Source organism: Cryptomeria japonica, chromosome 1 (genome assembly GCF_030272615.1).
Source record: "Cryptomeria japonica chromosome 1, Sugi_1.0, whole genome shotgun sequence".
Classification (NCBI taxonomy): domain Eukaryota; kingdom Viridiplantae; phylum Streptophyta; class Pinopsida; order Cupressales; family Cupressaceae; genus Cryptomeria; species Cryptomeria japonica.
The window spans coordinates 520932956-520949128 of NC_081405.1; the positions used below are offsets into that span (position 1 = coordinate 520932956).

The 16173-nt window shown below is 37.3% G+C and overlaps 1 protein-coding gene across 1 annotated transcript in view; it reads left to right on the forward strand.

The window, feature by feature from the left end:
* LOC131059969 (exosome complex component RRP41 homolog) overlaps positions 1-16173 on the forward strand; it is a 130771-nt gene that overhangs the window by 63563 nt on the left and 51035 nt on the right. The window contains exons 7-9 of the mRNA XM_057993036.2: positions 11750-11786; positions 11991-12107; positions 12220-12305. Coding sequence (XP_057849019.2) covers positions 11750-11786; positions 11991-12107; positions 12220-12305 — 240 coding nt within the window. The remainder of the gene's footprint in view (positions 1-11749; positions 11787-11990; positions 12108-12219; positions 12306-16173) is intronic.

Here is a 16173-nt window from a genome sequence, read left to right on the forward strand (position 1 = left end):
GGCTTTCTTTTTCCCTACTATTTGGCAAAGGGTGGTCCAACTTATAATGTTCAGATTCCATTTGTCAATATTAGAAAGTCGGTGCTGCCCTTTCATGTTAAACAATCTAATGAAGGCTAGGGCAGAGCAGAGATCCTCATCCTCCAAGAGCCTAGTGTTTAAAGTGAAGGAAGTAGGTCTTGTAGAGGGGGGGTGACCAGAGGAGGAGAGATCAATACCCACTAGTATGGGGTGATGGTCTGATAGTGTGTATGGGGAGACAGAGTATTGATCCCCATGAGTTCCTTTGCCAATGTCAAAGTGATTTTTATTGAAGTAAAATCTGTCCAGCCTGCAATAGATTCTCTTATTCAGCTGTTGGTAATTACACCAAGTATACCACACAGTGTTCAGATGGTCTTTCCTTCCAGCAATAGGGTCAAAAAGATGTAGTTTATTAATCATTCTATCCCACTGCAGCCTTTCCATACCCTTCCATTCAAACTTGTTGCCTCCTTATTTGTCATTTGCATTTTCAATCATATTGAAATCACCCCCCACAATCCAAGGGATGTCCGCCAAACCTGCTAGCCAGTTCCAAAGCTCCCCCCTCTCTCTATAGTCATTAGGGGCATATACAGAACAAATTCCAAACTTTTGGTCATCCAGCTGAATAGAGACCCAGATAGCCCTAGCAAAGGGGGATTGTCCCCAGTTAATCACTTTGTTAGCCCATCTAGGACTAAGTTGTATGGCTGTACCACCTTTACCCTTGGAATGGTTAGTGACAAAGAAGAAGGAGACAATCCATGTCTTTATGTCCATTAAGGAATCTCTTGATGATATATTTCCTATTAGGAGCCTCAAGGCCCCTGATGTTCCAAGAGATTGTTTTCAGCATGGCTAACTTTATTCGGTGGTGTCCATTTGGGATTTAAATCCCTCAAAACATTTAGGCCATTCCTCTTTATTTGTGATATTGCTAGCATCAAATGCAATAGAGGAACAGGGTCTACCTCTCTTTTTCCTTGCCTCAGATATCTGTTCGGGGCCAAGGGATTCCTTCCTAGAGGAGCTATCTTTGCTATTTTTGGGGGATCTCTTCCTTTTGGATTTCCTGTATTTGACCATAGTGAAACCCTCTGATTTTCCTACCGAGCCTTGCTCAAATTGGTGCACCTAGGAGTAAGGGAATCCATGTTGATCCCATTACCTTGTGTCACAGTCTGCTCTGCATTCAGGGCATCAATAGGGGTGCTAGAAGTACAATAGGTACTACTACCAGGGTCTCGCACAGAGGCCTCTGCCCCATTGGATGTGCCTAGAGGATCTACCAAGACCTCACCCATAGTAGGATTGTATCCACAATCCTTCAAATCTAGGGTAGAAGGATTAATCTCATCAATTTTAGTTTCTTCAGCATGTCCCCTAAATGCAGCCAATTCAAGGCCTTGTCCAGAGGCACTGCTAGGGGTATCTAATATAGGTGGAGCACCCCTATCCAAACCCTCAAGGCCAGGCATCTGCCATAGGGAGGCTTCAATTTCCAATTTCTGCTTATGAAGATCTTGCTCAAGAACCTTCCTAGCCTCAGCAACTCTTCTCAATTTTTCCAACACAAGTTGTTGAGCATTCTGGGATCTCGGGCCCGAGTGTAATTTGGGGTTATTAACAAGCTCAAAGGGGTCAAAGGGGGGGGGATTGATTAGCGGATAGGGCATCCTTAATAGCATTATTGTAGTTCAAAATAGAAACAACCATCGAGGGAGCCGAAGAGGAAGGGGGGGGATCGGGAGGGTGAGGGATAGCGAAGATGTCAGATGGGGGAGGAGTGGGGGGATGAGAGTGAGCAGAGACAGTCAGAGGAGGTTCGAAGGGAGCAGCCGAGGGTTCGGAGGGTGGAGGACCGGAGGAGGGGTTTTTGGCCTTGATATTTTTCTTAACCAGTAATGGGCATCTGCTTCTAAAGTGACCACTCAATTTACAATAATGGCAGGCATCTATACCACCCATGTACTCAATTGGGCAACATAAGGTTTTATTATCAAAGCAAATATCAATTTCAGCGGGGTATTCAGGACCCGGATTTAGGGCTATGAGTAATTGAGCATTGAGTTGTGGAAGAACCAAGGGGGAGGAATTGATTTTTACAACTTTGCCCAAGGGTTCAACAATCCTATCTATTCAAGACCAGAGAAAAAGGGGAATATTTTTGATAGTTATCCATTTTGGACTAGAGAGGGCAAGAATTTCATCGTTACAAGACTCAGGGTCCCAACGTACTGCCTTGAAAGTCGAATTCCCCACAGACCAGTACTGTTTATTAACAATTTTGCTTTGGCTTTCCTTATTATCAAAAAAAATTAAGAAAAGACCCTTTTGAATCATTCTTCAAAATGAAAAATGAAACCCTAACTTATTGACCCACACATCTTGCAGCCATTTGTTCATATATTGACGAGATGGTACTTTATTTACATCAAAAGCGGCAAAAAAAATAGCCGAGTCCCTAAGCCTAGAAATCTCAGAGGAAATAGCAGGAAACATTGAACCATTGGGTTTAATGATGATGCAATTGGAGGGGAAAACCTCACCTTCTTCTCGCGTGATATGGGCTTCATCTTCATGTTGTGTCGCTGCCTCAAATTTTGCATCAGCAGGGAAAAGAAACCGTTTGCCCTCCACCGCCTCACTGAAGGTCTTCTGTCTCGAGTGCTTGTTCTCGGTGGCATGAAGATTGTTGTGCTGTTTATCATCGTTTTGGCCTCCTTTATTCGCCTCCATTATTTGTGGAAGGCCTGCAATTAATGTTTGAGGGCTACCCAGCGAAGCTAGGGAGCCCTCGCACGCTGTGGCGGTCTGCAACCAGCGGCACCCTCGAAAAATGTGCCCTAGTTACAGAGCGCTTCTTTTTAATTCTCCTGAATCTTAATAAGTTTTGTTATCAACCAACTTTCTATTGATCATTTTGATAAATTCATGTTTTGGATTAATGATAATTGCCATGAGCAACTACAGATTTGTAGGCATGTGACTTTTGTTTTGCTTTCTGTGGTGTGTAGGAGGTCTCACCTATTGAGGTCACCAAGTGCAAGTATTCCAGCCTACACATTGCTGTTTAGAGAGAAATTTTGAGCAATATAACTTACAACCATCTTCCAGCCCATACATTGCTGTTTAGGGTTCACAGCCATTTCCAGCTCACATACAATCTGTTTCATACCATTTGTTAAAAGGTACAGTTTTGGGTATCATTATAAGAATCTTTGGAATGCAAAGTAATTATTATGACAGCAATCTAGGAGAGATGAGCATAATTTTGAGCATACTGTGGTCACAATTGAAGGAAAAGGAGGTGGTATCTTTTCAAGGCATCTTTCATATGAAGGAAGTTCTCGACACAACATAAAGGCACTTAAATGATGTGAATGAGTTTGATGAAAGAAGCTCAAATTCAGATTTATTTTCACAAGAATAAAACCAGGCGTGTAATGTCCCCTTTTTGAAATAGGATTTCATAATAAAAAATAATAATAAATTAAACTATAAAGAAAATAATAAAAATAAAATATAATATATTCTAAAATATAAATTTAATTAAGTTAATGAATGGTCAAAGGGCATGAAACAAAGAGTTATGACTATTGGAGGATTAAAGGTATAAAAGGAGTGAATCAATCGTCTTCTTGGAAAGGAATGGAGAAAAAGATAACTGACTTGAGGAAATACAAAATAAATAATTATTTTCAAAAGACAGCAAATAAGGATGAATAGTTGTGACTCTTTCAAAGGGTAGAAATAGTGAAAAGGTGTGACTCGTCCCAATTTTAAGATATAAAAAGGAGATCAAATCATTTGGAGGGGCATCAATTCAGATCACAACAATTCAAAGCAGAAATTCAGAATGACACTCACAATAAAGGAATCCAGGAGATTTGGAAAATAATTTATTATTCTCAAAAGGAAACAATGAAGCGTGGTGACTCAATTCTTTTGAAAGGTGGCGACTCTTTCACCTATAAAATATAAAGGAGGGATCATTCAAAAGATTCAATCATCGCTCTATCAATTCAGCAATCATTAAGTCATCACTCACCAATACATCAAATCAACAATTATTAAATAATCACTCATGAATCCATCAGAGGAAATCATTCAATCATCTGATAATCATCGATGGAGATACATCAATTAAGAAATTCATCATCAATATCAATTCATTCAACTATATATACAAATTTAGAAATCAATCAGCAATCATTTTAGAATATCAATTTACAATCATCTACAATCAATAAGATAATTCAATTCATCAATTAAATGAAGAATTCCAGAAATACACTCAGCAATAAATAAAATTTCAGAAATTCGTTCAAGAATTATTCCTAAGAACATTCAAATATTATTCAAGTGATTGATTGTCAATCCACCAAGAAATATTATTTAGCAATAGTCTAGCAAATATACCAAGTCATCAATTTTGAATTCTAGTTAGTACTTGCAAACTGGATGGGGTAGAGCCCACGGGGTGGGCTAAGGTTTGGAAGGACAGGGTCTTTTCCTACCCTTTGGTGAGCTAGGGATGGGGTCCTTGGTATTCTCACCGGATGGGGTTTGGGCTCATGGGGTGAGCTAGGATTCAAAGGGACGAGGTTTCTTTCCCACCTTTGACAAATTAGGGATGGGGTCCCTGGTTTCGTCACTGTTGAGTTAGGGTCAGGTTCTATTAGCTCAACAGATTTACAAGCTATTTATGAGGAATTCAAGATATGATCAACTTGGGTATTGTACAATGATGTATTGACTTGAATATATTTAAATAGATTGCAATCCTTGTTAATTTTATTATATCTTGAGTGGATTCTATTATTTTAAAGAATATCCCAAAAAGGGGACATTACAAGGCGTAAGAGGAAGAAGAGATGCTCACATTTTGCAACTATGTTGCACAAGGAACCTGACAAAGACTGCTATCCACATAATTTGCAACTTTGGGTTTGCTATCATCATCATTCCCAATTATTAAATTACATCATTTGCAGCCACACAAGTATTTTAAGTTATGAGACTGAGTAAAGAACACCATTCATAGTTAAGTAAAAATTGTGTTGGACTTATCCTTCTTATTGAAGAAATTCCGAGAATCACAAGATCTCAAGGAGAAGTTCAAATGAATACTAGAGTAGCGCAACATAAGCATTGTGGAGTAGCCCCAAAAATTGATATATGTGCAAGAGATAACCAACAAAAACATGGAGGTGAATAAATGTAATGACCTTGGATCTTGTGGGAGTTTGTGGATATTTTCATGTAATGTCCCCATTTGAGATTACCTTGATTTCATTACCTGCAAACAATATCAACTCTTGAAATAGATGTTAAAATCATTAATGATTAACAAATCATGACAATATTCAAAACATAGTACTATTCATATTCAATTCATACATTATAACAACATTAATAATGAGATCATCATACCATGGACAATATTTGGTTCAATCTGTAATAACACCATTTCCCCAATATGGCCATAGAGCCAGGAAGGGGGCCTAACCCCGCCTTGCTGCTCCTGTAAGCCAGGAAGGTGGTCTAACCCCACCTTGCTTCTCATAAGCCATTTAGAGTCGGCAAGGGGTCCTAACCCCACCTTTCTTGCTTGTAAAGGCCATTCAGGGCCAAGAAGGAGGTCTAACACCACCTTTCTGCCCCTTAATTCTAGCCCCTCATGTGGACCTACCTACATCATTCCCATGACCTCACAATGCAATTGCCAAGGAGGTATAAGATGATAAAAATATACCCCTTTGATATCAACAAGTAGTGGGTAATCCTTATTAGGATTGAATCTCCAGATTCATTGTTTTGTATTCACCTTGAATGAATTCTATATCTTAGTTCTGCTCTTATTGGGTGGCTTATACCAATAGATAAATTGTTCTTTTGCTGATTAATATATATATGATATTAGTCCTTGATCAATTCTTGGATGATTCCCCTCCTATTTCTGAATGAGAGTCCTCCATAGATAACCTTCACCTAAGCGGGAAGGTTATGTTCCATCCTTTGGTCACAGCCCTTCCAACCGAGGTGTCTTCTTATAATAGCCCTTGCCCTTTGACAAACTGTTGTGGTTAACTAATGATAATGCTGCCTTGATTATTATAGAGAATCGCATGCTTCAATAAGTTGGAGATTGCAGCCTTATTAATGTTGGGATCACTGGTTAATAAGATAATGAGATTGCTGTTAGTGAATCCGCTCCTTAACATGATCACTGTCTATGTTGTGTGTATACCAGCCTCGGATTGATCACCTTCTTTTGTTGTTTGGGTTGATTTGAGTTTAAAGGAAATTGTAAGGTCTTGAATCAAGACAATTTTCTTTTATTAAAGGTAGTGCTATTATTGGTATTATGGTGGGGGCATGTCATTTCATTCATCACCACATCAAAGAGGAGCATATGGATGGTTGGTTGCCTTCATTGTTTGATCCAAGTCAAAGGTGGGAAGTATAGTTGTGCATCTCATCATGTGTCTCCCAGAGATTTGCATTTATATTATTATGGGTCAGGCACACTTCTTTGTTATTTTTCCTCTAGAAGTCAATTAGTTTGAGGTTATCAAAATTTATGGATTGGATAAGAATGTGAGTGATGGTGGTAGTAGCTCCCATAGCAGTTTTTTGATGGAGTTGTTCCACTTGACAAAAACAAGATTCAAATGCCATAGCGTGATCCATAGTGTTAGTGAAAATGTTATTTGAGCATCCAAGTTTATTTCGTGTTTTTTGGCAGAAGTTGCTTCATTTTACAGCAATAGGATCTAGATTTTATGGATATTACAACATGACTCCTCATCTGCGTTTGCAAATGCTTGAGGCAAGTAATTTTGGGAAGGGCAGACTATCATGACCAATATAGATTACAGAATCACAGATATCTTGCTCATACAAGCATCAACATTAGACTAATACAAGCTCCTTGTGAGAAAACACATTATGAATAACCTATGGAAGACCAAGAGTCACCACTTACAAATATTTTATTTAGAAACCACCTCCATATTAGAAGCCAATTATGGAAGACCAAGAGTCACAACTTTACAATTCCACTTTAGATGTCCGTATGGGGAAATGAACTTGGGTCTCCACAATGAAAAGCCAATGTTTTAACCAATTAATTTTTTGGATTTCAGAATAATTAATAATATTATTTAAGTTGGGCCTAGTCATTTCTAATTGAGGCAACTTAATAATATTATTGTAATTAAAATAAAAAGCATTCTTAAACATTAGAATTAAGATTAAAGTATTTTTAAATAGTTGGAGGGAAATTTAGGACCCAAGGGCTCAATTTGAAAAGGTTTATCAAGGAGGTGCCTATCTTTGTTTCAACATCATTTATGTTGTCCTTTTTGCATCCAATTTTCATATTTGAGCAGTGTGTTTGATCTAGGGCATCCAAGGACGAAAACGTTTGGTTTGTTTGGGGTTTGAGAGGATGAAAACTCTTTTGAATTCAACATTTGGAATTGAGGATGAGAACCCTTGCCTCCAATCTTGGGTGATTTTATCTAGGAATCACAATTTGGTTGAATTGTGGAGGATTCAAAGACATTTATAGTTTGTTAAAAGGGCACTAAGTGATTTTTGCAAGTAAATGTCATCTTTGGTTGTCAAAGCATGATTGAGTGTTACTAGGTGGATTTCAAGAATTTTGGTGAATTTTCCAAGCATCAACTAGGATAGACCTGAGTTATTTCCATCATCATAGCTGAGTGCCATCATTGGAAGGAGGAAATCAGTCATCTAGGGGAAAATTCAGTTATCCCAGCTGCTGCTTTTGTGCTTCTTCAACTGTCATTGACTAGAAAACAGTCATTTATGTGAGGTGCCACCTGGCAAGAGGGAGAATTCAGAATCATATGCATATTATAGGTGTTTACAAGGTAGATCAGGCCTTAATCAGTGAAATTTGAGTTACCAGATACCTGCACCATCCTATCGGGCTGTCATACCATTCTAGGTTTGTTTTTATGATTGGTGATAAGGATCAGTAGTAACATCAGCATTTTCAGTCACCACCAGCATTTCCAATAGCATTTCCAGTCATCATTCCTATCTTGGGAGTACAACAAGATAACCCTTAATACAGTCTATGCAGCAGGCTGTACAGCCTTGTTTGTGAGTGGAAAAATAATAAAAAATCATTTCTGGCTTGTAAATTTTTTATCAGCTTTCGGCAAATAAAAATAAATAAATTCTCCCGAGGCTTTTCAATGAGATTGCTTTCTACCAAGGGTTTTCAATTTTGCAAATGCTGATTTTATCAGCATCCAGAGTTTGGATTTTGCAATCAGAATATGCTGATAAGACATCGACACTTTTGGGTTAGTGCTACAATTGGCTGATGGTGGGATTCAATGTAGAAAGGTTTGTACAAAGATGTCACATATGCCTATATGCAAAGGGGGTAGTTAGAACATTGGACTCTATCAATCACTACTAATAAGTAGTAACATAAAATGCCTTAGTAGGACATTAGTATGGATTTTGTTTTTGGATTGCTAAGAACTTGGAGAATTTGATTTTTGTTGTTGTTGATAGGATGTCAAAAATGACACATTTTATTTCTTGTTAGAAGACACAATTCTTCCATCATTGCAAATTTATTCTTGAAGGAGATAATGAGGTTACATGGGTTACCGAAGAGCATATCCAAGTTTGTGGGTCATTTCATGACGACCTTATGGAGGAAATTTAGGACTAAGTTGAACTTCAGTTTAGCTTATCATTTACATATAGATGGAAATGTTGAGGTACTGAACTTAACTTTTGGCATTTTGTTGAGATACCTAGTTCGTGATATACACCCAAGTAGTGGGACTTAGTGTTGACACAAGTTGGATATGCTTACAACAATCTTGCAAACAAGAGCATTGGTAGGACATTTTTCTAAGTGGTATAGAGATGCAATTCTAAAGGTGTTGTAGAGTTGCAAGAAACAATCGAGCTAGGTGCCAATAGTGTGGAGATAGAAGACTTGACCAAACACATGCATGATGTGCATAACTATGTGGAGTACCTAATGAAGAACACCCATTGTTAAAAAGGCCATGAAGATCAAAGAAGAGATGATTTCTAGGAAGGTTATCTAATTTTATCTCACCAGAAGGGATAGATTGTCAAGGGGTTAGTAAAATAAATTTTGCTAGAAAAGATTGGACCATGCCAAGTGTTTAATCAAGATATCTGCTAATGCTAATTAGATTGAATCTCTTGGAGACATCAACACCATTTCTAATGTGGCAGATCTTTATAGCTACCATGGAGGTCAAGAGACCAACGAGAGAGAAGACATTGAGACAAGATCTCAGATTAGAAGGCACAAATACTAAAACAATGAAAGGTAGAGATAAAGTGTATTTGAAATAGAGAGTTGCCATGAAAATCAAGGGGGGAGAATTTATTGAATATTTGGTAAAATGGAAGAATAGGTCGAGGAAGATGTAACTTAGTTAACTCTTACAAAAGTCGGCAAATATGGTTACACCATTGAAGATCTTTAGGCTAAGAGATGAGTGGGAACTCACACTTTTACCTCCCAAAGGTGTTTGATGTAGGTGCATCCCAAGTATTAGGCAATCAACATCAACCAAAAAACCCTTTTGTTTTGTGTTTGATAAATAATGACCCGCGACTTCCCATAGATTTAGAATTATCTAGGTTTTCATTAAGTAATTTGATTTTTTGGTTCCTCTTGTAAATGGGGCATGCCACTTGGCAAGAATTGTGGAATTCCCCTCGTGCCACTTGTAATCTGATTCATGACAAGTTAAGACTCCTACAATGGCATGCTATTGATAAAGAATTATGTGCAAAAGCATCCTTGATTTGTCCATTGTGATTCTTGAAGATGGAGCACTCTACCCGGCTATTTGTGATCCTTGAAGATGGAGCACTCTACTTGTCTATTTTTAGCTGGTAGTTGGAGATCGGGGGGGGCATCCATTTGGCATCCACTTGAGTCATGCATCTCTTGGCATTCGGTTCCAAAGGAGCCAATCTTCAAAAAGGTAAAAGGAGATTGAAGCAAGCAAGCTTACATTGAAGATGTGGGCAGGTAGCAATGAAGAGGCAAGGAGGTTTTCTTTTGTTTGTAGGTTGCTAGGGAGCTCAAGTTTGGAGATGGTTTGTGTTGAGTGTGTTTTAATTTGCAGCTTTTGAAGTCTTGAGTTTCTAGGGGAGATCCCTTCAAAATTTCCATAGAATTCTATGTAAGTGTATCGATCTTGTATATGAAATAAAATCTGAAATCTTGTTGAGCAAACCCTTGTGTGGGCTTGGATTTGTGACATTGTATGAACTAAAATTTGTTGTGAATTCTTCTGTGCTTTGTGTTTCCATTTCTGAGTATATGTTGATTGTGAGTGGTTTTATCTGGTGTGCAGTGTAAGGGCAAGGCTGCCATTCATTTTAGCCCTTTATCTTTGATTGCATTAATAGTGCATACCCTAACTCTATTCTTTATAATTCTAGAAGCCAGAAAAGAAAAATTATTGGACCTTGTGGAGGTATTAGGGCTATTGTTGTCTTGTTGTATTGGATGCTTTACTTGGAACTTATCATTAAAATTAGCATGGATCAGCATATATTGTTTTTTGGTTGTACCTACACCATTTAACCAGATATATCTTCTCACTTTTGGGTTTTCAACTAGAGCATAGATCTCTTTGCTGCATAGTGGTGCATCCCCATCACAGCATTCTTATAATAAGGCATCGCATAAAAGCCTTGATTGTTTGCTTGCTTTTTTAACTCCATCTTGCAACTTGTTTATGGTCATCCATGTTTGGCTAACTACAAGTACATTGTATGAAACAACAACATAACATTTTTGAGGTCTTGGATAGATTCATCGACCTCCTTTTTAATAACATCCAATAGCAACTGAGAAGAATAGGAGCCATGAAAAAGCTTTTACTTTCTGAAAATGCAAAGAAGAGGATTACTAGATCAAGCAGGAGTGGATGCAGTCTGCTTCAAACTCCAATAGACAAGTTGTTTGAGGTGAAAGTCCCTATTTATAGGCCTCAAGCTATTATTGTTTCTCTGAAGCAGCAACCCATACCAGAGGATGAGGACAAGGACAACAACAATGCTTCCTAGGGGGTCCTTAGCTAATGCTGTCTATGAAGTTCTGTTTGAGGATGATATTTTTTGAATGGAGAAGCTAAATCAGTGATTGGTAATGTTTCTTGTAATTTTCATGTCAAATGGGTTGCTATGTCCTTTGTATTTATGATGACATTTTTTTAAAGTGATTAGGCTTTGCATGCAAGGAAAAATCATCACAACAGCAGCTATTGTTTGGTCAAAGAATTATAATCCTATTGTAACTTGTAATCTATATTGGGACAATCTTTTTTGTATTTGTGATCTCTATGGCCAAATATTTTTACATAGGTTGACTGTCCCTTGTGAACTACATTCTCTGCTCCCTTTTTCTCTTCTTTTTGAATTTTTAAAATACTTGGATTCCCTATGCAAGTGGTCTGATAGATCATGAATTGGAGACTCTTTAATACATTTTTAGACTCTTTAATACATTTTTAGCCTGAGTACCTTGAACGAGAAAGAAACTGTAATTTAGGACATATTTACCTAATTACTTTTACAAAAGAAACAAACTATGGTTAATGCTATGTTTATCTAGAAAGATTTTTTGTTGGACGTTGGAACACTAACTTTCCTTCTTCTATTGTAGCAGATAGACATATTTGTTCAAGTTCTTCAAGCAGATGGAGGTAACAATAAATTTTAGTTCAAGTAGTTAAATAGGATCTTTGGCTTTGTATTGTATCATTGAAACTGTAAGACATTCCAGCTAAGTTTGATTTCTTCTAGATATAATTTCATAGATTATTTTTGGCTGTGATATTTTTTTACTAACATGAGCAAGCAACCTATACTGAGTATTGACTGCTGCAACGCTATTATTTTGTCTTAAGGAACAAGATCTGCATGTATCAATGCAGCAACTTTAGCACTTGCTGATGCTGGCATTCCCATGTGTGATTTGATCACTTCCTGTGCTGCTGGGTACCTTAATAGTACACCTTTGCTAGGTACCTGCTTGATTTTAATGTTGTTAAGTTCAATTGTTGGTTACTTGCTAGCTTGTGGAAATCTACATGTCCACCCCATACCAGTTTATATGTTGATACTGCTATTGAACAGATATGAACTATGTCGAAGATAGTGCAGGGGGTCCTGATGTTACAGTGGGACTCATGGTGAAAATGGAAAAAGTGACACTTCTTCAGGTAGTAAGATACATTTTCTGTAATGTCCCTACTAGTTAGAGATCACTGCCCTGCAAAACAGATTGTTAGAATACAACAAATATATATATATATATAATCTAGTTGCAATTAAACTTCAATTACTTAATTAACACTAATTTCAATTCTTATTTTATACAAAAGGATACGAGTGCAGTACTGGGACATGTTCTTAGGCGGCTGTGAAGCTCGCCTTCTTGGAACCCATCTTGGTTCCAAGCCATACTAGGAAATCGAAGGTTAATTCGACTCCTGTCTTGGATGTAATTTCTTACACCCAAGCCATACCAGGAAATCGAAGGTTAATTTGATTCCTGCCTTGGATGTAATTCCTTACACCCAAGCCATGCCAGGAAATTGAAGGTTAATTCGATTCTTGTCTTGGACGTAATTTCTTACACCCAAGCCATACGAAGGAAGACTATCAGATATGATCAATTCCTTGACTTGGATGATGCATCTCATCATCCAAGTCTACCAGAGAGGACCGACCAGATCCGTCTCTTCTTGGATGAACTTTGTCAACCAAGCCATAACATATATGCATATATATATTCAGTATATAGTGTCTACCAAGGATTATCATAATCCCTCCATTTACGCTAAGGGAATTTCCTCCCTATGGCCTCCATCATATAATCATATTTTATATTACATTTTACAATTCATTATCATTTTCCATTCCATAATTTATGTCTACATTTACATATTCTTTAATCCTTTTTCTTGATCCTAGATATACATAAATATTCTACATGGGTACCTATATTTATTGCCACATACATATAAGTAAACATTAGTAATATATATATTCATAAATATGCGTTAATATATATATATATATGTGTGTTTGTGGAACACACGTCCACACACATATATACCTTATGACTCTTAATACCTCTTACCTATACGCAGATCACAGCCTGCTGTTGAAGTCCGCACACTGTAATTGTCGTCTGCAGATGGGAGTCCGCAGTTCCGCTGAAGTCCTCTCCTTCCTCCTCGCTACCTCCCTTGTGCTCTATGGAGGCCTTCTTTATACTGCGTGGAGGGGGAGGGTCGCGACCCACCACGGGGTCCCTTCCGCCGGAAGGGGCGTGACGGTGGTCGCAGCCCAGGCTGCGACCCCCGTCCCACCACTTCCTGCAGGGGGGGGGGGCACCGTGGTGTCCTTCCCTATACTATGTCGCCATTTTACATATTAAATATATTTAATAATGCTTTTCTATATAATGTCCTTCCTTCACTTTAAATTAATAATGCTTTTCTATATTATTTTACATATTAAATATATTAACATTAATAATGGTTTTCTAATTTATTTATATTTAACTTTTATAAATAAATGATTTAACATAGCATAAATAAATGATTTAACATACATTAACGGTATTTAGTGATTTATTTCTACTTTTAGTATATTAACATTATTTAACAAATTTACATCAGGTGATAAATCTGGGTTTATCACATTTTCTCTTTATACACTAGTTTAATAGAGTGTCTGCAAACTTTCGTCCTGGCTTTGTGAATGCATTTGCAGCTCCATTTTTTGGTGTTGGGGACTGCTGATTTGTATTTTATGTTGTTTTTTGACACTACATTATGCGATTTTTTTTTCTTTTTTTGTATGAAAAGGATATGAAAGAACAACTACTAAAGCAAGTATTTAGTCTGATGGCATATAACCAAAGGCATGGTGATCATTTTATATCAGTAGCTTTGTCACCGATGGAAGGAAGCATCCAAAATTTTCTGAAAACAGACATTATTTCTATTGATTGTGTGTAGTTGACATAAGAATGCTCATGTTCTAAATGTATTCTGCCAAACTAAGGACTATTGCCCTGGCCATGCCCAAATTCATTGGAAGGACAATTTTCTCTCCATTTCATAATAACAATTTAATCAAATCTAATTTCCAAAAATCTGATTTGTGAATGTTTAATGTAGGTGTCTTCTTGACATTGGATAGACTCGAGATTCACTCGTATCTTAAAAAAAATGTTAAGCTTTTCATATGCAAACAACATTCTTTTCGGATGACTATAATAGTTGTAAAAGACATTTTTTTGTTGATGTGCAATTTTCTTATATAACAAATGATAAAATATGATATCATGGCTAATTGATCTTGAGTTTCCATGCAACATATGTTTTCATGGACACTGTATGCTATGATTGAGCTAAAGTGGCATGTCTGTCTAAAAGCCTTAGAGAAGCTTTCTATATTGAACTTTTTAGTGGAGAATCTGTTCATCATATCTCAATTTAAGTTCGTCTGTTTTATTCAGCTTTTATTTTCCCAATTTTTCCTTATGCTATATATTTCAAACCTTTGAACTAAATATGAATATTTATTTGAATATTATGGGACACTGTTCAGATTAGTGCTGGATAGCTTTTTTCAACTCCTGATTTGAGTTTCATTCCAGAGATTTAGTAGGGTTTTACAGTTTTCTTATCCACCCTTATCCCCTACATGCCCTTTGTCATTTTATTATCCTAAGTTTCCTAACAATCTATCCTCCTAGTTAAACCCACAACCCACATAATTTTCATTTCCTAGTCCACCCCTTGCTCCCCTGTGAATCCTGATTTGTTTTTCCTCTTTCTTCTTTTTCATATCCCACTTATACTCGTACTTTTGATTGTCTAGTGTAAGTCCCACAAAAACATTATGTATCAACTTCTATCTACACCTATCATCTAGAACATCTCCCATTTCAACACCTCTCTCATAGGATACACATGGGTGTTAAAAGATTTTTTAATTAATAGGTTATTTAATACCCTACAGCTCAATTTTAATAGCTCAATCTGCAAGTTCAAACAAACATGTATTGTAAAGATAGTGGTTGCATATAAAATTAGCAGTATTAAAATTTAGAAGTCTTCCAATGAAAATTAGACCAAGTTTTTTGTACTACTCATCAACTCGTCGACCTTTGAAACAGTTTGGAATGAGAACAAGTAGATGATGTAGGTGACAAAGTCTTTATTGCTACATTTTGATGCAAATGGATCATAAGATGTTGTAATAAAACATGTACAAACATAGATTTCTATGAATAGTAAAATGGATTTGAAAAACTAAGTGCAGGGAAAGATGTTGTCTTGGACTTTACCATGTTTGTGGCCATGTGTTAGAATAAGAATCCAAATCAAACAGATATCAATTTGGCTTCTGGTGACTGTAGAAATTCTTCTTGTGCTCAAGAGAACTTTGTTGTCATGAGGAATCTATAAATAGGGGCCTGTATTTGTTTTTACTCATGGGAGGAATTGTATGGAGCAAGTAAGATCCAATTGTTCATAGATGTGTTGAAAAAGGTTTACATAGTTGTTTTGCCATTAAATGAGCAAGGGGTAGCTTGCATACAAGAGTCCTATTGTCCTTGGTAAATTGTTCTTAATAAATGTAGTATGGTGTTTTGCCACTACCACTCAAATCTGATTTTCTCTCATAGGAGAGTTTTCAGGATAAATTCTTGAGTTTGTGGGATTGATTTTTTTGCAGCATGTATATTTTGTAATTTGCTCAAGAATTCCCTCACTCTAACAACTATCATTTGAATTGCATGTAGTGTTGAGACATGGACCAGCTAGGACTCGAACCTAGGACCTTCCATACGCTTCTGGAGTGCTCTACCACTGAGCTACTGACCCCTCTTGGACCAGTCCATCGTCGGTCCGGGTGTGGCTTATTTCCAACACCAACACCCCCCCCTTAAGCCACACCTCTCGTGTGCTTGGGGCTCCCAGCGTAGTGTTGAGACATGGACCAGCTAGGACTCGAACCTAGGACCTTCCATATGCTGCTGGAGTGCTCTACCACTGAGCTACTAGC